The sequence below is a fragment of the Monopterus albus genome, unplaced genomic scaffold, assembly GCF_001952655.1.
Source record: "Monopterus albus unplaced genomic scaffold, M_albus_1.0 scaffold197.1, whole genome shotgun sequence".
NCBI classification, from domain to species: Eukaryota; Metazoa; Chordata; class Actinopteri; order Synbranchiformes; family Synbranchidae; genus Monopterus; species Monopterus albus.
The window spans coordinates 165,098-190,878 of NW_018128077.1; the positions used below are offsets into that span (position 1 = coordinate 165,098).

Sequence of the window (25,781 nt, forward strand, 5' to 3'; positions counted from 1 at the left end):
GGTGTAAAGTCTGCTGGGGTTAATAAGTAACTACCATGTTTTCCTTATTGCACTTTGCCAAACATCCAGGCTGCATGGACCTTTCATGCATACAATTTGATTAAGTATTCATGACTCCACTGACAGTAAATGTTCGATTTAGGGTTATTTTGCCAAGATAAAGCTATTTAAGTTATTACACTTAAGCTGGCAGATGCTTTGAGAAACAAGTTATCATGATGCTTTAGAGCTGTGTGAAATTAAAAGACGACATGATTTTAGCTGGGCGGCATGATGGAACAGTGGTTAGCGCTGTCGCCTCACAGCAAACAGGTTCCAGCTGACCCGGTGTCTCCCTGTGCCTGCATGGGTTCTCTACAGGTACTCTGGCTTCCTCCCACATTTCCAAAAACATGCAGCTTAGGTTGATTGGTGACTCTAAACTGCCTGTAGGACTCAGTGTGAGTGTGTGGTTGTTTATCTAAATGTCAGTCCTGCGATAGACTGGTGGCCTGTCCAAGATGTATCCCACCTCTCACTCAGCGTCAGCTGAAATAGACTCCAGCCCCCTGCAATCCTCCTCAGTGTAAGCAGCATAGGTAATGGATTGATGGATAGTTTTAGCTGAGTTCCCACTGTTAATTCGAGATATTCATTTTAGAATTCAAGGCATGACTCATTTTAGACTTCTTGAAAAACAGATGCACAAAAAGGACTTCCATGTTAACTGTATTTATTTGTTCAGTGAGTTGCATTTCATCAACGCCGTCATATACACATATATATCTTTATATTAGCCAAGTGCATACAATGTGAATGTCTCAATTATAAACTAATGAACAGAGTTGCGGTCGACAATGATTTCAATCAACAATGGTCAAAAATGATTGTGATCAAAGACATGAAGAGAACCCTGAAACAGAGTTAAAACAGCTGATCATTTTCACCAGGTAGATTTTTACATTTCACTAATAACTTTAAACCCACGGGAGATGTGAAATAATCAGAGATACAGGTTTTGCTCTCTGCAAAGAACCAAAAAATGAAGCTCTCAGACATTAACTGATGATACAAAACTCCAAACATTTGCAAACTGCAATTTTCAATGCTGAGTATAGATCTTAAAACAACATGTGCCCGCCTACAACCAGTGGTTCAGCTGCACTACACACCAGTCACAGAAACTAGTGCGGCAGCTGATTCTGACTACATGAACAAACCGGGTCCCTCAGACAGCTTAAGCAGTCTTTTCTGTTCATTTTAGGCTCAGTGTTGCTGCAGATGTACAGATGGTCAGTGGATGGCTGAGAGCACAGAGAAATCCCTTTTTCCATATGCTTTATGCGAATGAGGGGACGAAAAGCTGGGATGAATGACACCATCCATTCAGATAGACACAGATAGGACAGAGCCGAGCCTTCGCTTTAAGGACACAAAACATTCAGTGCCGAATTGAGACGTTCTTTTCCCCAGTTTCTAACGTAACCATTCAAGTGTGGGAGAAATGGCACCACTTACTCTAGAATATTATAAAAACATGAGGCTCTACCCCATCAGTTTCTATCTGGGAGGTGGGTAAAGCGACTCTGCTGTCATGTGCTGGAGTCTATGAGTCGTTGATGGACATGGTCTCCACGGCGTTAGGCAAGTTCTGGTCTCCTCCCTGCTTTTTCTTCTTGCCTCCTCCCTGCTGTTTCTTTGATTTCTTAGCTATCTCCTGATCAATAGGAGCAGGCTTGACGAACTTTATCATCTCAGTCAAACCTGTAGGACAGACAGGTGTGATATACAGTCAGGGAAAAAATTATTTGAACCCCAGCTGATTTTGAAAGTTTGCCCACTAACAAAGAAATGATCAGTCTACAATTTCAATGGTAGGTTTATGTGAACAGTGAGAGACACAACAACAACAAAAAAATCCAGAAAAATGCATTACAAAAAAAGTTAAAGTAATTTGCATTTTCATGAATGAAATAAGTATTTGATCCCTTTGCAAAACGTGCTTTAGTACTTGGTGGCAAAACCTTTGTTGGCAATCACAGAGGTCAGACGTTTCTTGTAGCTGGCCAGACAGCTTAAGTGTTTTGAATGAACACAGCAGATGTAAAACACGAGCAGTGGAACGGTTTGTAAAAAATCCAGCCTGTTGGGTTCATTAGTCACAGTTTGAGGCATGTACTTATCGTTTGATTTATTTGAAACAGGTTGAGACATAACGCCTACAAAATCTAAAGTTACCTATTTTGTAGTTGTTTTGGTCAACTACAAAATAGAATGAAATGAGCAGTGCTGTTATGGAACAAAGTGCATTTGCGTTATGATGCACTTTGTGTTGACAATAAAGAAGTGTTTATGCTCCTTATGTTCTTAGCCAGAGTTTCAAGTCAAACATTTGTTAACTTTTTGCCAAATAAATAAGCAGCATGTTGAAATTGGCAGTATCCTCCCTGAGTCTTACATAAAAACATACCAAAACTGAAAAACATGACCCCAAAACCATGGATTTTGTGAACTGTTCCACCCCTATTCAATGCAGCTTACCAGGAGGCATGAACTCCCTGAGTTTCTCTGGAATAATGATGCCTTCTTCGGTTTGGTAATTCTCCAGGATGGCACACATCACACGTGTGGTGGCGCACATGGTGGCGTTCAACATGTGCACAAACTCTGCCTACATAACAAACAGAGAGAAGTGAGCAACAACTGTGCTGCTTCAAAGCAGTACTTTAAAAAGGCTTTAATGAGATGGAGGGAATCTAATTAATCTTATGGTGTCCATCATGTGTGGACCTCTAAAATTATCTCCATAGTGGTGTTATATCGTGCAGAAAGTCTTGATGCAATGTGTATTTTCATCGTGTAACTTTTATAGTTTTAGTTTTAACGCATTTAACCCTGGCTGAGCAGTGGAAAAGAGATACAACAGACAATTTTTTCTAAACTGAATTAAGTTAATAAGGCCTGGCCCTACTAAATGAGGCACTGTGAAACTACAGTGTCTCTAATGTTTTTGCTTAATGGAAATAAAGAAACAAGCCACATCTCAGTTCCCTTGCTGGATGGCATTCACTGCCCAGCAACAGCTCGGGGTGTAACCAGGTCTCACATGAGACAAGCCACATCTCAGTTCCCTGGCTGAGATCTCATGTGAGACCTGGTTACAGAAACCTCTTCGTCAACATGCACCGTTGCACTGGAATCGAGCACTCACCTTGTCCATCATCTTTTTGGTCTGTCCGTAGCGGATTTTGAGGCGTCTGGCCTGGTAGTCAGTGCAGTTTGAACAGGAGACCAGCTCTCGGAAAGCACCAGAGCCAGGGAACCAGGCCTCCAGGTCCAGCTTTTTACTGGCTGCATAATTCAGGGCACCTACAATCACATGCAGTAAGTAGGCAGTTAACAGATACGATGGTCTGATCATAAGACAAGCACTTACTGCTCTAGCAGCAGCTGGTGATTAAGCCCTCGGGAGTGATTGTAGCACAGCCTACAGATGTCATGACATGAACCAAACTGCTAAACTCTTGGCTGCTCTCAATTCACTGTAAGTTACTGCCTGGACTAAACACTGCTTTCTGAAAAGATAAGATACACTGTATACATAAACACCATTACAATATAAAAACACCTATCATCTTTTTCTAAATGTAAAAGTGACATTTTAAAAGGAGTAACTACACCATTCATTCCATCCATCCATCCATCTTCGTCCGCTTCATCCGAGACCAGGTCGCAGGGGCAGTAGCCCAAGCAGAACCTCCGAGACCTCCCTCTCCCCACACACCTCCTCTAGCTCCTCAGGAGGAACCCCAAGGTGTTCCCAGGCCAGCCGGGAGACAGTCTCTCCAACGTGTCCTGGATTTGCCCCAAGGCCTTCTCCCGGGGGAAATGCCCGGAATACCTCCCCAGGGAGGCGTCCAGGTGGCATCCTAAACAGGTGCCCGAGCCACCTCAACTGGTTCCACTCAACATGGAGGAGCAGCGGCTCTACTCTGAGCTCCTCACGGGTGACTGAGCTCCACACCCTATCCCTAAGGGTGTGCCCAGCCACTGTCTGGAGGAAACTCATTTCTGCCGCTTGTATCAACGATCTCATTCTTTTGGTCATGATCCAAAGTTCATAGGTGGCCATAGGTGAGGGTAGGAATGTAGATCAACCGGTAAATTGAGAGCTTTGTCTTATGACTCAGCTCCTTCTTCACCACAACGGACCTCACGAGTGTTCATGAGTAATTACACCTCATATTATTTTTTGGTGCTGTACTCAGAGTCAGAGTTTTGCCAGAATACAGTGGTGATCAGCTATTTTTTTGCTTTGACTCGTTTTTACTGAAATTCTGTTGCTCTTAGGATCACATTCTGAAAACTATAATTCCTGTGGGCATTTAAAGACCGTATATGTGCTTGTAGAGTAAAACGTGCAGGACAGAGCAGTGCACATGACACTGATGAAGGTTTTCAATTTATACTTAAATTGCTTTAAGTCAAAACTGAGCCAAACCGGGCTGGACCTACCAGAGACAATGTTGACAATGCGATAAGGAATTCCTAGTGACTGGTAGAACTCTTCTGCTGTCCCTATCATCTCATCAAACATCTCCCAAGATTTTCCATCATGTGGTGAGGCATAGACAAACTGCTCAATCTACAAGGAAAGGAAAAGAGAGAGGAAAAACTTTATAGGTCAATTCCTACATCTACCCATTTAAAATATCAAATATACTGACAGAAAAGGGGTAATAGTGTTTAAACCTTAACAGTATTTCACCAACAAATGATGTAAAACATTAGTTTTGACCTTCTCAAACTGGTGAACCCTGAAGATCCCACGGGTGTCTCGGCCATGGGAACCCACTTCCTGTCTGAAGCAGGTGGAGAAGCCTGCATAGCGGATGGGCAGGTCCTCAGGTTTGAGCCACTCTTCCCTCAGGAAGGCGGCGATGGGCTGCTCAGAGGTGGCGATGAGGTACTTCTCATCTATGGAGTTATCATCTGACTTCTCAGTCCCCTTACCAATCACCTGACATAAACACATAGTAGTTCAGAAAGAGGAACAACAAACAGAAATCCAGTTCTGCCATGGAAAACCTGGAAATGGAATTTTAAAAAGGAATTTTCCAGACATGTTCTTTCTTGTGTATAAACAATTCTCTGAATGTTGTGTAATGGAAAAGGGCTTCATGTTATGAAATGTCATTGGCCAAAATATGTACGAATAAATCCTGGATTTCCCTCAGGATCAATAAAGTACTTATCTCTTTAGCCTTTATTTTATAGTGTGTCATGGACAGGCAGACAAGAAACAGAGGGGGAGTTTTCACTAAAGCTGAGAAGCACTGACATCACATGAGAGTACACAAATACTTCAATTACAACATGCAGCTCATTGTTAGAGCCTCTAGGTGGCACTGTTGCCAATGACACTACATGACCAAAAGTATCAGGACTCTAGTGCATTGAATTTAAAACCCATGGTATTAAAATGGTTAATACTTCATTTCTAAACTTATTATAAGCTCTTTCTTACACTGCTTAGGGTTGCAAAATGCAGCCCTCTGCAGATCAGACTCTCACTCTTTACCTCCCATTACACATCCATGACAACACCTGAATGGGTAAATACAAGCTTAAAGGAAATGGAGAATTCCGTTTCCGTACCTTGTATAGCTCTTCATCAAACTGGCTGAGCTGAGCGACTTCCTGCATGACCTCTTTCCTCATGAAGAAGGGTGTGTAGAGCATGGTGTAATTCTTGCTATGGAGGATCCTTAAAGCATAATTGATCAGCGCCTGCTCCAGGAACACCAGCGGGCCCTGAACACAGCAGAGGGGAGGAAAACAACTGATAACAGCTGGTCTCTACATTTACAGGTCAACCATGGATCTTCTATGTATTTTGTTGGGGAAAAAGGCCTGAAAGTAGCAAACTGCTGGCCTGTTTTTGCTTGTCTGCGCTGTTGTTTGTTTACTGCACAAGTGTCAGAACTTATATTTGAACTCACCTTCAAAAAGTAACCTCTGCTCCCAGCCACAACTGCACCCCTTTCTCCATCAAAGCCATCGATCATGACCACTAGGTCAACGTGGGAATACTTCTTTTCGACGGTGCAGTCACCCCAGGTACGCTCCACCTTGTTGTCTACATCCTGTCAGGAGGAAACGAGGAAATATAACTAGTGATTATACAGTTTGTTTCACTTTCCTTTTATGTGTTTAATCGCACCTTGTTATGTACAGCACTTTGGCCAACTGTTGTTGCTTTTAAATGTGCTATATAAATAAAATGGCAGGGACAATTAGAAGAAGCTGACTGGTTGACTGCCAATTTAATTAATTTCTGCAGCTGATAGATAGCTTGTCAAAAAAAATGCCAAATGCTTCTCATGTGACAGCCAGCTACTTTTCTGTAAACTGATTATCACTGGGTTAGGTCAGGAAGAAACATTTTCACAAGTACATGAGGAATAATTAGACTAGTGCTGTCAATCGATAAAAAATATTTAATCATAATTAATCTCATTATTGTCCATAGTTAAATTGCAATTAATCACAAATTAATCACTTTTCCCCTCTTCCAAACAGTGGTGCAAAGTACCCATGTACATTTATTCAAATACTGTACTTAAGTACAATTTTGAGGTATCTGAACTTCAATATTTTCATTTTCTCTTACTTTAAACCTTGACTTCACTATATTTGAAGAAAATATTGTACTTTTTACTCCAATACATTTATTTTATAACTTTAGTTATTAGTTACTTTTCCTAATCATATTACTAGAAAAACACAGTATAGTTATAAGACCTCATTTATTAATGGTGGAAAATTCACAAGCTTCCCAGCAGTAATTCAGATTAAATGTTTATAAACTAGTTCATATTAGCTCACCCTTTACCAGCTGTAGCATTAAATGTGATGTACACAATAATGCATCAATAATTATAATACAATAATGTGATATACAGGAACATGAAATGTGCCATTTTGCATAATGAGCACTTTTACCTTTAGTAATTCATGTTTTGATACTAATACTTTTGTATTATTACTTAAGTAACATTTTGAATGCAGGACTTTTACTTGTAACGGAATATTTTTACACTGCTGTATTGCTACTTGTACTATTAAAGGATCCGAGTATTTTTTCCACCACAGGTTCTAAATGTTCCTTAAAGGGACCACAATGTAACTGATTACTGAGAGAAGTCCAGTAGTCCCCGGTTAGCACCGCATGTGTTTGTCTGTCCCAATGCCTCGTCCACTCTAGCTTCTCGTCTTCATACAAGTTGTTTATCTTGGTTACAGTGGTGGCTCTTGTACAGTAACAGTCAGATTTAGTAATGTGGACTGATTGTAATCTCAAATACTGCAGCAAGGTAATGGCCCTCTGCTTTTTCTCTGTTGTGTTGGAATAGAGTTAGAAAGGACTCCTACAGGCTGTGTACAAGCCTTGCTCCCATGTTACTCTGTTACAAACTATCCAGCGTGGTCTGCCTTTTGTGAGAGGGAGGAGGGCTCTCTGCATCAGCTGTGTGCTTGGTCAGCACGTGGTATTTAAGACTCAAGGTACTCTGGTGGTAACTTAGTTCACATTGACAGTAAATGCAAATAACTTTGGTCTTGTTGAGAGAACCATCTGCCAGATTTTTGAAGCTGAACTTGCCATTCAGAAGACCCATTTCTTCATCTACTTCTGCTGCTGCATCGCCTCCTGATTTCCCAAACTACAGGACGGGATGAGGGTCAAAATCACAGACTGTGCATACATTAATTGCACGTAAAAAAAAAAGAAATGTGTGGCATTAAAATGAATTTGCGCTACCTTTGACAACCCTAAATTAGACATTTGCTTTTTTTGTTGAGAATTATGTCAGGAGATTGATACCACATCCTAGACCAGTGTTACATGATAATGTTTTAGCTCACTGTTGTCTAGGTACAGTACAATTTGATATTGCGATTTTGACATTTTACTATGATGTATCCTGATGTGCTATTTAATCCACATATTTTTGAAGACCACGTTAACCTTTGACATAATGGAAAATGCTAGTGAAATTACAGCCACTTACAATGTATTATTATGTCTATATCCAATCTACCTATATCAAATCACCCACCTCATCATTGCTGATGGGTACAGATGGGTGCAGAAGGTTGCCAATTTCCCTCAGGTACTCAAAACGCTCTGCCTCCAGCTTTATCCTTTCGCTTTCAGTTTTCTCCAGTGCCTCGTCCACCAGTAAACGCACCTTCTTGATCTGGGTTACTGTCAGGGCCTGACAAAATAATTAAAATAAAAACAAGGAAGAAACATTTAGAAAGGTGTAGGCTTTAAGTTCTATTTTTTTCTACAGAGATTAGGCTAACAACGTGTAAAAATGGTGCCATAAGAGCACAGACAGTCATACCGATAACGATTCAGCTGTGAGGGCCTCCAGGTTCTGTGCTTCTTCAGGTACAGACTCATCATCCCCAACTGGTTCCTTTTTCTGCAGTCAATAATATACAATTAAATGTACCAAAGAATGGGACATCTTCCTAGGTGTCTCTGTTTTTAAAAGACTATAGGACACATACAGGACCAACTTAAACTCTCACTTATTACAATGCCCCACGGCCTCTTCAGTCATTCCTTACCTTCATTTTCTCTCCAATGCTCTTGCTGCATAGGTTCTTTACTTTGTTGAGGTTGTCTGCAGTGAAGCGGCTGGTTGACTGCCAATTTAATTAATTTCTGCAGCTGATAGATAGCTTGTCAAAAAAAATGCCAAATGCTTCTCATGTGACAGCCAGCTACTTTTCTGTAAACTGATTATCACTGGGTTAGGTCAGGAAGAAACATTTTCACAAGTACATGAGGAATAATTAGACTAGTGCTGTCAATCGATAAAAAATATTTAATCATAATTAATCTCATTATTGTCCATAGTTAAATTGCAATTAATCACAAATTAATCACTTTTCCCCTCTTCCAAACAGTGGTGCAAAGTACCCATGTACATTTATTCAAATACTGTACTTAAGTACAATTTTGAGGTATCTGAACTTCAATATTTTCATTTTCTCTTACTTTAAACCTTGACTTCACTATATTTGAAGAAAATATTGTACTTTTTACTCCAATACATTTATTTTATAACTTTAGTTATTAGTTACTTTTCCTAATCATATTACTAGAAAAACACAGTATAGTTATAAGACCTCATTTATTAATGGTGGAAAATTCACAAGCTTCCCAGCAGTAATTCAGATTAAATGTTTATAAACTAGTTCATATTAGCTCACCCTTTACCAGCTGTAGCATTAAATGTGATGTACACAATAATGCATCAATAATTATAATACAATAATGTGATATACAGGAACATGAAATGTGCCATTTTGCATAATGAGCACTTTTACCTTTAGTAATTCATGTTTTGATACTAATACTTTTGTATTATTACTTAAGTAACATTTTGAATGCAGGACTTTTACTTGTAACGGAATATTTTTACACTGCTGTATTGCTACTTGTACTATTAAAGGATCCGAGTATTTTTTCCACCACAGGTTCTAAATGTTCCTTAAAGGGACCACAATGTAACTGATTACTGAGAGAAGTCCAGTAGTCCCCGGTTAGCACCGCATGTGTTTGTCTGTCCCAATGCCTCGTCCACTCTAGCTTCTCGTCTTCATACAAGTTGTTTATCTTGGTTACAGTGGTGGCTCTTGTACAGTAACAGTCAGATTTAGTAATGTGGACTGATTGTAATCTCAAATACTGCAGCAAGGTAATGGCCCTCTGCTTTTTCTCTGTTGTGTTGGAATAGAGTTAGAAAGGACTCCTACAGGCTGTGTACAAGCCTTGCTCCCATGTTACTCTGTTACAAACTATCCAGCGTGGTCTGCCTTTTGTGAGAGGGAGGAGGGCTCTCTGCATCAGCTGTGTGCTTGGTCAGCACGTGGTATTTAAGACTCAAGGTACTCTGGTGGTAACTTAGTTCACATTGACAGTAAATGCAAATAACTTTGGTCTTGTTGAGAGAACCATCTGCCAGATTTTTGAAGCTGAACTTGCCATTCAGAAGACCCATTTCTTCATCTACTTCTGCTGCTGCATCGCCTCCTGATTTCCCAAACTACAGGACGGGATGAGGGTCAAAATCACAGACTGTGCATACATTAATTGCACGTAAAAAAAAAAGAAATGTGTGGCATTAAAATGAATTTGCGCTACCTTTGACAACCCTAAATTAGACATTTGCTTTTTTTGTTGAGAATTATGTCAGGAGATTGATACCACATCCTAGACCAGTGTTACATGATAATGTTTTAGCTCACTGTTGTCTAGGTACAGTACAATTTGATATTGCGATTTTGACATTTTACTATGATGTATCCTGATGTGCTATTTAATCCACATATTTTTGAAGACCACGTTAACCTTTGACATAATGGAAAATGCTAGTGAAATTACAGCCACTTACAATGTATTATTATGTCTATATCCAATCTACCTATATCAAATCACCCACCTCATCATTGCTGATGGGTACAGATGGGTGCAGAAGGTTGCCAATTTCCCTCAGGTACTCAAAACGCTCTGCCTCCAGCTTTATCCTTTCGCTTTCAGTTTTCTCCAGTGCCTCGTCCACCAGTAAACGCACCTTCTTGATCTGGGTTACTGTCAGGGCCTGACAAAATAATTAAAATAAAAACAAGGAAGAAACATTTAGAAAGGTGTAGGCTTTAAGTTCTATTTTTTTCTACAGAGATTAGGCTAACAACGTGTAAAAATGGTGCCATAAGAGCACAGACAGTCATACCGATAACGATTCAGCTGTGAGGGCCTCCAGGTTCTGTGCTTCTTCAGGTACAGACTCATCATCCCCAACTGGTTCCTTTTTCTGCAGTCAATAATATACAATTAAATGTACCAAAGAATGGGACATCTTCCTAGGTGTCTCTGTTTTTAAAAGACTATAGGACACATACAGGACCAACTTAAACTCTCACTTATTACAATGCCCCACGGCCTCTTCAGTCATTCCTTACCTTCATTTTCTCTCCAATGCTCTTGCTGCATAGGTTCTTTACTTTGTTGAGGTTGTCTGCAGTGAAGCGGCCTGTTAGGGGGTAAATCACAGTCAGTCCATGGTGGGAACGCGCCAACCTCATGAGTCTCTGTGTGTGAGGTGCAGTAGTAGGACTAGTCACCTGGTGATAGGTGTTGCTGTCAGTACCAAGTCACCCTCATACAAAGACGACAATAAAAATGTAAATGGATATTTTTGTCACTTAAATAGTGGCAGCAATGTACTGACAAAATCATTAACGTTAGCATGTTGGATAGGGACGACACTGCAGGGCGAGGTTGACTTGTCATGTTGCTGTCCGGGATTGCATCAGATTGCACATAATTACCCGGCATCGCTAAGCTAACCCAGCATTAGCGTTAGCTAACACCTCCTATTATACCTGGTAATAACACTACGAGAACGCGTGATTAACTAGTTCTTCGTATCAGTTTGTTAAAAGCCTAACATTTAGTAACTACCTTTATGCTAACTAGGTGGAGGATAACCATAGAGCTCATAGTGGATTTGTTGAATAGTGCTAGCTGCGCTAACATTAGCCCCTTTAATGTTAAGTGTTGGCAGAACATCATACCAAACTCCATTGAAATCTGATTTTAAACTGTTGCCTACTTTACAGACAAACATGCACCACTTTTACTAGGTATTCTTTTACGTCCTGTCAAAACGGTGTCCACTGCCAAATCCGGCATAAATATACCACGTATTTATAAACACAGGCAACACTTTATTTGCTATTTCAGTCGTTAACGTTAATGCTCTAAAATGCAGTCCACTGCAGTGGAAGAGCGCAGTTTAGGTTAACGTTAGTTTTAACATCATAAAAGTACATTATTAGAAGCTATTTTTTGCAATTCAATGTACCGAATACACGAGAGTATCGTAAAAATATTAGAAGTCTTTTAATGTCCCAGATGGGATAAGAACTTTGGCTGTATTTGCATACCAATAATGAAAAAGACAGGAATTCAAATAGAATTTGGTACCATCTTCTTGCCATTGGAGATTACGCCGACGCTACGCTAACATGAGCATCATTAAGTTAGCCAGCTGTTAGCTACAACGACTAAAACAACAGAAAAGACGCTTACATTTTCTCCACTCTGTATCTGCAGCAACAAGTTTATCAACAAGGGTTACATCCTTAAACCTCTTCCTTTGAGTCTCACGGACGATTTCTGGGTCGCCGCCTTTATCGGTCCGAAACAGGTCCAAATCGAGCACCATCTTTCCACGCTGTCTGTAGAGAAACTGGAAGAGCTGACGTCGCCTCCATCCGGGTTACCAGATCTCGTTGCTGAAGTAGTCACAGTTTCATTTGTTATAGTTTATACATTTCTTAATTGTGAGAAATATTAAACTTAGCAACAATTTCAATTTCCACTACACTCAGAGGTTCATATTTAAAAATTTTATTAATTTTAGATACAGATAGATCTTTCAGCAAAATATCTTGCAAATTAGATTCACTCAACAGAAACAACTATATATAAATTTCATAAATACGTGGTATTTAATGAGCATGAGCATAAATATGCACATGTATAAAAAAAAACTATAAGTTTGACTGTCAGCATGCATACATACAATGTTCAATAAATGCTTTAAGGTAAACATAACATCATAACTTTAATAACTTATGTATGAGATTAATAGTTTGTGTTGTGTCCTTATTTCAAATGTCAATTACATAGCAAAAAAATGAACAAAGAATGTATTCCAAATAAGACCTTAGTAAACGTTGCACATTTTACTGGATGCTCTTTGTACAAATCCTTCCTGAACACACTGTATGTAGCATATTAACACATTTTAGAAGTTGAAGTGCATGGTTTCTGCAACTACAGCTCAGTTTAGGCAGAAGTGATTAGATGATGTACTGTAGCTGTAGGAATTGTAGACATACTAGTCACCCTCCAGATGTGCACTCAGGGCTGCCAAACACTCTCCTGTGTGGCCACATATAGAGCCAGCACATTTGTCATCATCATGAATCATCATGAATGTCTGTATTCAGGCCAATGTCTTTCCAATATTAGGAAGCTTTTTTAGTGCTTAGTCCCCTCCCTCCACAGAGTGGCGCCTTTTTGCCCTCATTGACAACCCAGCTTCATAGATAGCACACTGCAGAGCTGCTCCAGCTGGTACTTTGGTAAAACCTTCCTCTGAAATGTGGTTTATTTTCAGGTAACCCCCTGGCCTGTGCAGAGCCACTCCATGGAGGTGGGAGAAGAGCAGCGGTAGGTCACTTGTCAGCATGTAGTGAGATACCAGCCTCAGCACTGTGGGGATGTCCGTTTCCTCAGAGTACTCAAAAATAGCTGCCATGTATTTGGACAGGTCCTGACCCCTGGCTTTGGCTCGGCCCACCTCCTCACCAATAAGTTGGATGGCTGCATTAGCACTGAAGGCATTGAACCCAAAGTCCAGGAGTGCGTCTGCCTCCTCATTTGTGTCATCACCCTCTGGCTTTGAAGGCTCAGGTCCATGACTGAGTCCCCTAGAGCAGATCACCAAAACGAAGTCGCTCTCTCGCATCTGCCGGTAGTGCCAGGCCATACTTCCCTCCTCAGCCACGCTCAGAGAATCCCACAGGTCCAGGCACACCTGGGAAGAAACAAGCGGATAGTTTTTTTTTTTATGACAGGGATAAACTACAAGAAAGGAACAAAGGCAATGATCTAGCCATCAGCACCTTGGCAAAACTGTATATTTCTGTTTGTTTCTGCCTATCTGATAAATTTTTCAAGATGTGGCTCTTACAAGACCAAAACTGCCCTTTATAATCAGAACATCTGTATTAGAACCATACAATATTATGGCCACTACCTGAGTGGCCATGTGCCGCTGTATGAAAGCTCCTAACTGCATGACAGCTTTGACATGAGCGGGGCCATCATAACTGCTGTAGCAAATCAAAAGTCGAGGAGGGGTCCGCCTGTTTCTGAGCAATGATACCACTTCCTCCTGAGGCTTGTCCACTTGATGATAACTGGAAATATCTGCAAAGACGACAACAAAGAAATCTGGTTGTATTTCGCACGTGTGGTTAATGAAAAGACATGCTGAAGAGACAAGAAATGTTTTTTGTCCAATGGTTTAAAATAAATAACAAATATCATGATTTATTACGTTAGACATAGCCTATTTGGTTTGACTTTGCACCTGGTTTTATGTCAGGTTCCTTCATCTGTAGCTTGGGCCTCCTCCTGGTGACAACAACCAGGAAGACCACAAGTAAGGTTACCACAGCTAGGCACAGAGGAAGCATCAGAGTCATGGAGGGAATGACAGAGAGCGGCAAGATACCTGTTGAAGAGGGGAAGCTGTGAACAACTGGGATATTGTTTTGGCATATTATTTGCAATGCTGCTGAGAATTAGATGAGAAGAAGAGCTGAGAGTACATTAGCTTAGCTTACATTCCATCTGGAAGCAGAAGGAAGCAGCTAGTCTGGCTCTCTCTGAAGTTCACATCACTAACTGTTTATAAAAGCTGGACAAACCCACCTAGATGCCAACTATTGGTTTTCGCAAGAGCTGTTTTAGAGCTCAAGTCTGTCCACTGCCATATTGGTAGTGCTTCACTTCACCTGCTACAGCTGATCCCAAAATGGGCAAAGAGGTGAAGCGTGAGTGGAGCTGAGGCGCCACCAGTGGCAGGGCCCTACCGCCCGTCACTCAAAGCAGCCAGGCCCTTAATTAATGCTTAACTTTTTGCCTCGATACAATTGTCATAGAAGAAAAAAATTGCTATAGAGACCAAAACTATTTTTTGTACCAGGCTTTAAATGAGTTTATTTCTGCTGTAAAGTTGGACAATTTAACACTGAAGTGTATGGAGATTGGCTCCCTTTTGAAGCCAGCCTCTTTGAGGAACTGTAGGATTTGACACTTCTGCATTGGCTTCATTTCTCAGCCTAGGAGGTTGCTGCTTGGTTCCTCTTAATGCCTGCTGTTATACATCTGTTGCAACAATTTGTACTGAATATATTTTGTATTAATTTGCATTGTTGTTAAATAAAAAAGACTTAAAAAAAAATAACAAAAATAACAAAAATAACAAAAAAAAAGGTTGCTGCTTGGTTCAAATATGCCCGCCATCACCGGTAAAACCAGCAAACGGATAACTGATCACAGCCACTGTTTCCAAAGAAAGAGTAACAGCAAATAGGATCCCGCAAAACTACAAACTGCCATTTTTATTTTTCATTTTGTGTATGGACTGAAACATAAGATACAGCATGATTACTACTGAGCTTTAGATGCACTGGTAGGTATATTTATGAATGCTGAAGAGAGATAGCATAGCTTGGTCTTTATGCTAAGTTAATCCCCTTCTGGCTCTATAATTAACATTTAGACAGAGTGACAAAGATGTTCTCATCTAACACTAAACCGGAAAGCAAATAAAAATATTTCCCAACATTTTGAAGTATTGGGTCTGTGTCTAACACAATTATGTTTTTATATCCCCACATTGCCACCACAAAAACAAAGTAGACGTTTTGAATAACAACTATGATACACTGTGATTGTGTGAATAAGCAGCCACAAAACCATCTCACTTACCTTTCTGAATGTGCATGACCTGAACATTGAATGTTCTTCTCACTGCATCTACTTCGTTAGCTGCAATCTGTGACACAAGACATGTTAGGTATGAAAATTTTTTAATTACCATCAAAACTGTAGTTGGACAAAATAAACTTAAACCTGCAGTCTGGTGACAGATTAAAGGACAAACCAACATAAAGTCGGTCACTAAAGTGCTGGGCCACCATGTGCCACCAGAACAGCTTCAGTGTACCTTTCAACTTTCATTCCAAACTCAGGACAGCTGAAACCTTCACCTTGAACTCTGAGCAAACTTCACTTGCTGATTTGACCCATTAGCTCAATAAAAATCTAGCAATTTAACCTTGAGTTAACAACAAAAAATGTTTTCAGGGTAAACAAAATGAAAAGATAAAAACAAACATCTTAGCATACCACTTTTTTGGAAACAGGCATTTTACTCTGTATTCATTGTTCATTTTACATTAAACACAAAACCATCTGAGGTTTTTATTCATGAAACAATGTATTTTGGTGAAAAGCAGTCATAGTAGCCTTTATAATTCATAATCAATATCATGTATAGATTAGTTATAATCACTTTTATTTTACCTGGCAAGTGTAATTAGTTCCTTCTTGAAGGTCATTCAGCTGATAACTGTGGTGAGTTTTGTTTTTGGAGAAATTCTAAGGAAATTAAATCAATAATTAATACAATTATTAAGTCCAAGCAATTATCAACATTTCTGTAATATGAACAACAGAAGCAAGCAACAAAATAAATATAAAGCTGCAGAAGATGAAACCACTCACAGGTGTTATGTCTATGTACTTCTTCTTTCCGTTTGCGTAACAGAGTGAGAAGTAGCTCCTAATGTCCAGGTTTGGAGGAGCCAGGTTAAAGGTCACAGTGATGGCGCCCACTTCCTGCATGACTGAAACATATTTCGGGTACCAGTCTACAAACACATCATAGAAAGAAACATTTTGTCACAAGATGGAATTGTTATGTCACACTTGAGTTTGTTTGGGAACTATTAGAAATTGAGAAAACACATTTTCTCACCTTTTCTGCACTGCTCAAGACCGTTCTTTTCAGCACATGCTGCAAAACCATAACGGACATGTTACAATAAATTCACTATTGTTTTGATGATAGTCTGACTGAGAGAAATATGAAGTTTGGAGAACAGTCAAGCTTCCTGATGACAGAGCATGAGATGTCATTGTCACTGTAAATAAGCCAGCAGAAGTAAGGGTTTTGATTTTAAAGGTTACCCTTTGTGTGTGTTTTATAGCTTAAAGGGGTCTTACAACGTGTGGAGAAGATTTTGCTCTGGTAGAACTTCTTCCACTCCTCAGGCACCGGCAGAGCCATGACAGTAACTGCATACTGGGAATCAAGGGAGAGGCCGGGGAAAGGGTCCGACATGTACACCTGTAGAACACAGGGGCAATCATAAGTTTGGCTTTCTTTAAACACCCTGCACAGATTTGTCTGATTGGTGAAATAAGACTTTTTTATATATGAGTTATTAATGATTGAGGAGAACATCTTTCACATAAAAAATTGTAGTTATATATTATACAAGCTGTATATTTAAAAAAAAAAAGATTGGATGTCATTTTATCAACACGTTCCCAAAACCTCTGAATAAGCTTTTGGGAACCATTTTCACACAGGATGGTGGAAAGTGAACCAGTGAACCCCTGATTTTCAGGACATGTGACTTGACTCGAGCATTGACTGCATTCAGACTCAGAAGATGGAGACAAGGACTTTGACTTTTATCTTCTTTTTTTTCTCATTTCTAATAAGCCATATGATTTTGGCATAGGATATAAAAACCTGTTCGCCCACACCATTCTCTATCCTGCACACCTCCACTGAAGCGTACACTCCACCTATCAAAAAAATGCACTGCTCACTTCTAAGTGTGAGTGTGTGTGTTTGTGCTTACAATAATATTTTTTTGGCTATTGTATCAAGCACAGTAAACTCCTTTAAAAATGGTGAGAGCTGTTGCCACTTGTGTTTAATGTAGGTTTCTGGTGACTCAGACTCAGGTAACAGAGACCCAGCTCAGACTCTTCTTTGGTGACTCAGTCTTGACTCAGACTCCAGGTTTAGGGACTCGATTACAACACAGAAGTAAACACACAAAATCTTTTCACAAGCCACGTCCTGTGATCTTTTCCACTGGATTTCATGTTAATGTGATTTGAATTCCTGTGTAGCCCCCACCCCCACCACCAGTTAGTGGAACTTGGATTCCTACCTGTGCTAATATAAAACATGCAGCTTTTGATATGTTTTGCTTAAGTGCCCGCACAACGTGATGCATACAGTCCTTCAGGACAGGCTCGTAACAAAAGGCTACATTCCTTGACATGACGTCTCTTGTAACCTTTACAGGTTTTGGATGATTTTCAATATTTACAGCTGTGTCTTTTAGTGACATATTCTCAGTTTTGAAGATGGATGATTGGGATCATTACCATCATCAATCATGTTGCAATCACCTGGTCATAATTTTTAAGTACTCCTAGAAACAAAAACATTCTTAGAAAGTAGCCACAGGGGTGTCTTTTCCAAGAGAAGGTCTTTGGTAAAACAGGAGTGGGAAAAATTTAGGATCCACTTTCTGATTAAAAATGTCAAATTATAAAATTAATTAATATGAAAAGCATTGATGTGCTATTTATTGAAGCTCAGCTGTAAACAATCTCCTGAGTAAAAACTGTGAGAACTTGGTAACAACATTTCGCTTTGTCAAAAACAGCATACCAGACTGAAAAAAGCCAAGTATGAAGCAAGCAGGGGCTCTTCCTACCCTTTCAGCATATGAGGCTGGGAGGGAGACGTTACGATGGAAGAGAAAGAGCTGACAGGCAACAGAGGAGCCCCCCAGAGCCTGAAGGGACACCTGAAAGCCTCTCAGGAAGGCGATTCCTGCAACAAATGGGGCAGAGTGAAATTAGTGTCATGGATCATACGAGTTGCATCTAAAAGAGTGTGTCCTCCAAAGTCAAATACAGTGCAGTGCATGGTTGGTAAACTTTTAACATGAAAGCCTCAGTCATACTGGATATAATAATCAACTGGGCTGTCTGTCATACTTTGAAGCATTTTCATAATGCAAAGAATAATTTTTTTACCATTCTCATACTGTATAACTCTTGTTAACCTTCAGTCTGTCAAACCCCAATATAAGAAGTGACTCTGTAACTCCTGTCTGACGTGATAAATGAGTTTCAAAACTGGCTACAAACTTACCGAATCACTTAGTGATTATAGACATGCTATGGGTTCTTATAACAACTGCATAGTGAGAATGGCTATAAACTCAGAAACTGAGACATACCATAATAACTGGGCCTCCAGGAGACAACAATGGTGTCGGATTTGGGGTTTGGCTCCTGTACAAACTGAACCTTCACATCATTTGGTGCATGGACGTAGTGCTGACAGATTCTAGGATCTTCTTTTCCTAACAACTCAAAACATGGCCATGGAATACAGCCTGAGAAGAAATAATGAAGTGTTAGACATTTTCGGTGCAAGTCAGCATTCAGTAACCTACATACAGTATGTGGAAACAGGGTGTTTAAATGAGATGAGTGTATGGCCATGCTAACGGTCTTGGTAATGTTAGCATGCTAACAAGCCCACAGTCACAGTGTAAACATGCTGATGTGCAACAGATAACATTGACTAAATTCACCATTGTTATTTGGTGTGTTAGTACCCTAATATTTGTTAATTAGCAACAAACACAAACTGTAGATGTTTTATTATTTATTGCTATTGTATTATTAGTTTTCCAAGTATTTGTTCATTAGGCTAAATAAAATACAGTACTGCAGAAATTCTTAACTGAGATGTGAACTCAGAGGATCACCAAAATTAGTTTCACACTAAAGGCTGAGAAAGACCAAAAAAAAAATAGAATTACAATGCCTTTGTTAGATATAATAAGACAGGCAGTTGTTTTTTTAATGACCTCAGTGTTATACCTTTATTTGTTCTTTTGGCTAACCTACGTTCAAAGCCTAATATGAAGTGTAAACAATGGAACATGTGTTCATTATGAGACATGCAAGACAGAGGCTGCGTAGAATGAAAGCCCAAAATTATGTTTGAGCAAATAGATTAGTTTATCTGTATAATTAGTCTACAGTCACGCAGATGCAGACATTTGCAGACATGCAGTGAGTCAGTCTGAATCAGACTTACTTCCAAACGCATCAATTGAGTTAAAGCCCAGAGCTGTCTTGACATCAGCCCTGGTTATTCTGCAGTATTCACATCCAGGTTCTCCCTGCAGGGGAAAAGTAATAATGAATTCAAATGTTCCTGTAGCACTTTCAACTGCCATTTTTTCCTTAGCATATAAGATGCTGTTTGTAAAGTGTGTCTGTTTCATATCAGATGAACAACACAGATAAGTAAAGGTCAAATAATCTACAAATGCATGAAAATGGATCAAAGGAAAGACAATTAAAAATGGGTTACTGTATTGGAGATACAGCTCAAAAGCAGGCACACAGTCATACAGATTACCCCAACAGACTGAATTTTTAACCTAAACTTAAACATCACATTAGATTCATGAATGAATAAGTCTAAGACTGTACATTTCCTTTTCAGCGACCAGGAGAAAGGAGGAGGGAGAAATGCACAACTGTAAAAGTAAATTTATTACAACAATGAAAAAAGACCGGTTCCAGTCAAGAGGAAATAGTGAGCAACATTAGCTGTACCAACACATAGTGTTGCTACACTTTGCAGAAGTATCATGAGTCTCTCAGAGTCAGGTGGCAACAGCTACACATAGAATAATAAAATTAATATTGCATCTATGAGAGAGAGTGGGAAACTTTGCACCCTGATCTGAGCTCTTTTCATATTTGTGGATGAGACACCATATTCATGAGAAACAAAACCATGGGAGTTGGCAAACCTGTGGATACTACAGTCTGGTCCTACCTGCTTGGGTAGTAATACTTCAAACACACATACTGTAAATCATAGTACTGAAAAAACAATGAATCATACTGAAACCTTCAACCAGCACCTGTATTTCACTTGAAGCTTCTGTTAATGCTTTGTTTGGCTTCTCATTCTGTGCTGTAAAGAACTTTAGATCAGTGATGACGTACATTCACAAACCGTCCTCCTGCAGTTACACACTTACTAGTATGATGCAATCATAATCTTAAAAATTACACATTAAAAAACAAATGTAAAAAAAAATCTAATTTCAAACACAATATATAAACACAAGTGGCTACACTCACTTTTTAATAGCCATATAGTATATGAGAGAATGTGCATCATATTTTAAGTATTCATGTGTTTAAAAAAAGAAGAAGAAGAAGAAACTTCTCAAAAGGCACTTGCAATATAATGAGCTATGTGGACCAAAAAAGGTCTGTGATTCTCTGTCAGCACTGACAGCCGTGTTTGAGAGAGTTTACAGTATGTGAATCATAAACCATATTGATATAACAATATATGCCCCCACGTTAACAATAAGTAACCTGAACCACATATTTAAGGCATCAAACAACCATTAGTAATGGACTTAGCAACATCACAATGCGTGAGTCAGACTGCTGTAACTGAATAAACATAACCAGCGAGGAGGTACACACGCATGTATATAGTGCCGACTTGCCCGGCAGGTTTCAAGACCATAATAAAACCAACAGGTGGAAAGACATGCAGAGTTCACCTCAGGAATGAGTGAGACAGAGTGCATGTGTGTATTTTGCTCACACAATAGTATTTACACTGTTGGCTTAGGTGGCTGTTAAAAGGTCTTTGTAACCTAGAAACTTGCTTGCATGTAAGCTGGTGAGTCAACATAAGCGACATGGTTAGCATGCATGGCATGACCACAATGCGGGTGACCTAGCAATACACAAACAGGGCACAGGACTGAAAAGGCATTTGGTTCAGCCTGAGTGAATTTAGGCACATGTGTGTGTACACTGTTGGCGCTCTAAGATCCTACTGTTGGAATTTGAAACCCTGAAAATGACACACACACAAAAGAACCACAAACAACACCTTGAAATGGTTTATATGTATAAAAGCGATAACAGAAACTTGATACAGGGAGAGGTTGCCGTGCCTTCATAATGACAGTGTGTGCCAGTTAACACACACTAATGTCAGAGTTAAGCTCACACTGACAGCCTTACATTCTTCTTTTGACACATACCGGTTTTGAACAAATAGAGCTGAAAACAGCACACTGAGGCTCAAACATGTGACAGTGCCATTTGCTCACTGCCTGCTCTTTCTGATATCTCACACTAAATGAAATCAGACCAGGACAGAATCTGTACCACATTTTGTCTTGATTTATAGTGTTTTCAGCAATTGTAGATACAAGAAAATGACATTTTTATTAATCTGTAATGGGATAAATATGCTGCAAAAATTCTGCAGAACTGGGTGATTCAGTATTCAAGTACAAGAAGCTTTGCACATAATATTTCCTTTCCACAAAGGCATGAATATAAATTTTTTGAAGTTCAGGAATTTTCAAAAAAGATGAAACTATAAATATAATTCTTGAACTTAAACTTGCTGAGAATTGGTGCCTGATTCAAAGGATATAAAGTGATTTTTCACTTGTGACTTGATCAAATATCACTCAAAGGTGGCCTCTTCAACAAAAGGAAGATTTTCCATTTATCAAAATTTGAGGCTTTAAGACATAAGATTATCAAATCAATCAAACTGTATTGTCATTTTTTTGTACGTACAACAGTAGTGCAGGCAAAATGAAAAGGTGTTTCTCCAGGATCAGGAATACAGTCTTATGCAAAAGTTTAGGCACCCCTTGATAAATAACAGATTTTGGTGATTTTTTATTTGAACAGATGTTAACACAGTTTCTCTTGGAAATGGAAAAAATGCACAATATTTTCTGCAAACAGTGATGCATAGTTACTTCTTATGCCATAAATTGAACAAAAATAAAAAATAAAAACATGATTATGGCATGGTGCAAAAGTTTGGGCACCCTAAGAGTTCCAGAGTCTCAAAGTCTCTCACAAGGTATCAGACCTTAATCAGCTCGTTAGATCTGATGCACAGCAACAGCTGTCATTGGTAAATGCCAATTTCAAAGCTGTACAAATACTTTGACTCTTCAAACCTTGTGCACACACTTGTGGACACCCAGCAACCATGGGTTCCTCTAAGCAGCTGTGTAAGACCCTGAAAATGAAAGTTATTGATGCCCACAATGCAGGAGAAGGCTACAAGAAGATAGCAAAGCGTTGTCAGCTTGCAGTTTCCACAGTAAGAAATGTAATTAAGAGATGGCAGATCAGGGGAACTGTGGAGGTCAAGATGAGATCTGGAAGACCAAGAAAACTCTCGGACAGAACTGCTCGTATGCTGGTCAGAAAGACAAATCAAAACCCCCATTTGACTGCAAAAAACCTGCAGGAAGATTTAGCAGACTCAGGAGTGGTGGTGCACCGTTCCACTGTGCAGCGATGCTTGCACAGACAAGGCCTTCATGGAAGAGTCAGCAGAAGAAAACCTTATCTGCGTCCCCATCATAAAATCCAACGTCTGAAGTATGCAACAGGACATCTACAGAAGCCCGATGCGTTTTGGAAACAAGTGCTGTGGACTGATGAAGTTAAAATAGAACTCTTTGGACACAATCAGCAAAGGCATGTTTGGAGAAAAAAAGGAGCAGCATTTCATGAAAAGAACACCTTGCCAACTATTAAGCATGGGGGTGGATCTATCATGCTCTGGGGTTGTGTTGCAGCCAGTGGCACAGGAAACATTGCACGGGTGGAGGGAAGAATGGATTCCACTAAATACCAGCAAATTCTGGAAGCAAACATCACACCATCTGTAAAAAAGCTGAAGCTGAAAAGAGGATGGCTTCTACAACAGGACAATGATCCTAAACATACCTCGAAATCCACTATGGAATACCTCAAGAGACGCAGGCTGAAGGTTTTGGAATGGCCATCACAGTCCCCTGATTTAAACATCATTGAAAATTTGTGGGTAGATCTTAAAAGAGCTGTGCATGCAAGACGACCAAAGAATATTACAGAACTAGAAGCCTTTTGCAAGGAAGAATGGGAGAAGATCCCAAGTACAAGAATTGAAAGACTTTTAGCTGGCTATGAAAAGCGTTTGCAAGCTGTGATATCTGCCAGAGGAGGTGTTACTAAGTACTGATTGTGTAGGGTGCCCAAACTTTTGCACCATGCCATAATAATGTTTTTATTTTTTATTTTTGTTCAATTTATGGCATAAGAAGTAACTATGCATCACTGTTTGCAGAAAATATTGTGCATTTTTTCCATTTCCAAGAAAAACTGTGTTAACATCTGTTCAAATAAAAAATCACCAAAATCTGTTATTTATCAATTGGGTGCCTAAACTTTTGCATAAGACTGTAAATATAACCATAGTAACAACTAAACGCACATATTCCTAAAACTAAGTAAAATATCATTAGAATTACAACCCAAATTAAAATAGCCCATTATTAAAAATGACCTATTTAAATGGCTTGTGATTTAAGGTGCCCGGTAAATTAACCAGAAACTCCAGGTTGACAGCAACCACTGCCCTATGACCGGGCCAAGAATGCCTCTGCCTTCTTGTTTATTTTAATATGTTGCAGTCACATTTCAAGTAATTCATATGAAAAGTGCAAAGATTACAACAACATCTAATGTGTGCTATGGTGTACAACATATCACATTTCACATAGAAACTGTTTTCTTCTCAGATTTCTGTAATTTATATCAGAACGTGCCAAAAAAGATGGGTTCAGCCACAGTCTGTTGTAAATCATGCTTGATTACAAATTATAAAGCATACTTAAGACGTTCCTTTTTGATAAAGCTTATAGTTAGGGCTGGATCAGGTGACCCTGATGATCACAGCATCTTACTGCAGAGACTTGAACACGTTATTGGGAATAAAGGAACTGCGCTAAGTTGGTTCAAATCTTATTTATCAGAAAGATTTCAATTTGTTCATGTTAATGACGAATGTTCTACACAAACTGAAGTTAGTCACGGCGTTCCATGGGGCTCTGTGTTAGGTCCAATTCTCTTCACTTTATACATGCTCCCTTTAGGCAATATTATCAGGAAGCACAACATAAATTTCCATTGCTAGGCAGATGATACTCAGTTATATTTATCTATGAAGCCAAATGAATCAGGTCAGCTGGTCAAACTTCAAGCATGTCTTAAAGACATAAAGGCCTGGATGACCTGCAACTTCTTACTTCTAAACTCTGACAAAACTGAAGTTATTGTGCTTGGGCCTGAAAACCTTAGAAATCTGCTGTCTAACCATATAGTTACTTTAGATGACATAGCTCTTGCCTCCAGTACTACTGCGAGGAACCTTGGAGTCATCTTTGATCAGAATATGTCCTTTAAATCACACAAAATCCAAGTCTCTAGATCTGCCTTCTTTCACCTGCGCAATATTGCAAAAATCAGGAGCATCCTGTCTCAAAGTGATGCTGAAAAACTGGTCCATGCATTTGTTACTTCCAGGCTGGACTACTGTAACTCTTTACTATCAGGATGTCCCAATAATTCCCTAAAAAGCCTCCAGTTAATCCAAAATGCTGCAGCCAGAGTACTGACAGGAACTAGCAAGAGAGATCATATCTCTCCCATATTAGCTTCTCTCCACTGGCTCCCTGTAAAATTCAGAATAGAATTCAAAATCCTTCTCCTAACATACAAAGCCCTTAATGACAAGGCTCCATCATATCTTAAAGACCTCGTAGAGCCTTATCATCCTAACAGAGCACTTCGCTCTCAGAGTGCAAGTTTACTTGTGGTTCCTAGAATCCACAGAAGCAGAATGGGAGGCAGAGCCTTTAGCTATCAAGCTCCTCTCCTATGGAACCAACTCCCAGTCTCAGTTCGGGAGGCGGACACCCTCTCTACCTTTAAGATTAGACTTAAGACGTTCCTTTTTGATAAAGCTTATAGTTAGGGCTGGATCAGGTGACCCTGAGCCCTCCCTTAGTTATGCTGCTATAGGCCTAGGCTGCTGGGGGCCCCATGATGCTCTGAGTTTCTCTCCCCTCTACTCCCCTCTCCTCCCCTCTCCTCTCTCTCCCTATGCTTCTATATG

The 25,781-nt window shown here is 39.6% G+C and overlaps 2 protein-coding genes across 2 annotated transcripts; both read right to left on the reverse strand.

Annotated features, from left to right (window-relative positions):
• Nucleotides 1-700: 700 nt before the first annotated feature.
• sars1 (seryl-tRNA synthetase 1) lies at nt 701-12,348 on the reverse strand. Its single transcript, XM_020617938.1, has 11 exons — nt 12,152-12,348; nt 11,020-11,090; nt 10,791-10,871; nt 10,500-10,658; nt 5,982-6,125; nt 5,638-5,793; nt 4,778-4,999; nt 4,495-4,624; nt 3,191-3,348; nt 2,521-2,650; nt 701-1,743 (listed from the first exon to the last, which is right to left on the reverse strand). Exons 1-11 carry the CDS (start codon nt 12,285-12,287, stop codon nt 1,586-1,588), a joined length of 1,545 nt encoding a protein of 514 aa, XP_020473594.1. The 5' UTR covers nt 12,288-12,348; the 3' UTR covers nt 701-1,585.
• A 273-nt stretch (nt 12,349-12,621) lies between these two features.
• Nucleotides 12,622-19,919, reverse strand: LOC109970403 (interleukin-17 receptor D). Its single transcript, XM_020617937.1, has 11 exons — nt 19,854-19,919; nt 18,982-19,140; nt 18,451-18,569; nt 16,931-17,054; nt 16,683-16,721; nt 16,430-16,575; nt 16,229-16,303; nt 15,632-15,698; nt 14,226-14,369; nt 13,890-14,062; nt 12,622-13,667 (listed from the first exon to the last, which is right to left on the reverse strand). Exons 4-11 carry the CDS (start codon nt 17,046-17,048, stop codon nt 13,116-13,118), a joined length of 1,314 nt encoding a protein of 437 aa, XP_020473593.1. The 5' UTR covers nt 17,049-17,054; nt 18,451-18,569; nt 18,982-19,140; nt 19,854-19,919; the 3' UTR covers nt 12,622-13,115.
• Nucleotides 19,920-25,781: the final 5,862 nt, after the last annotated feature.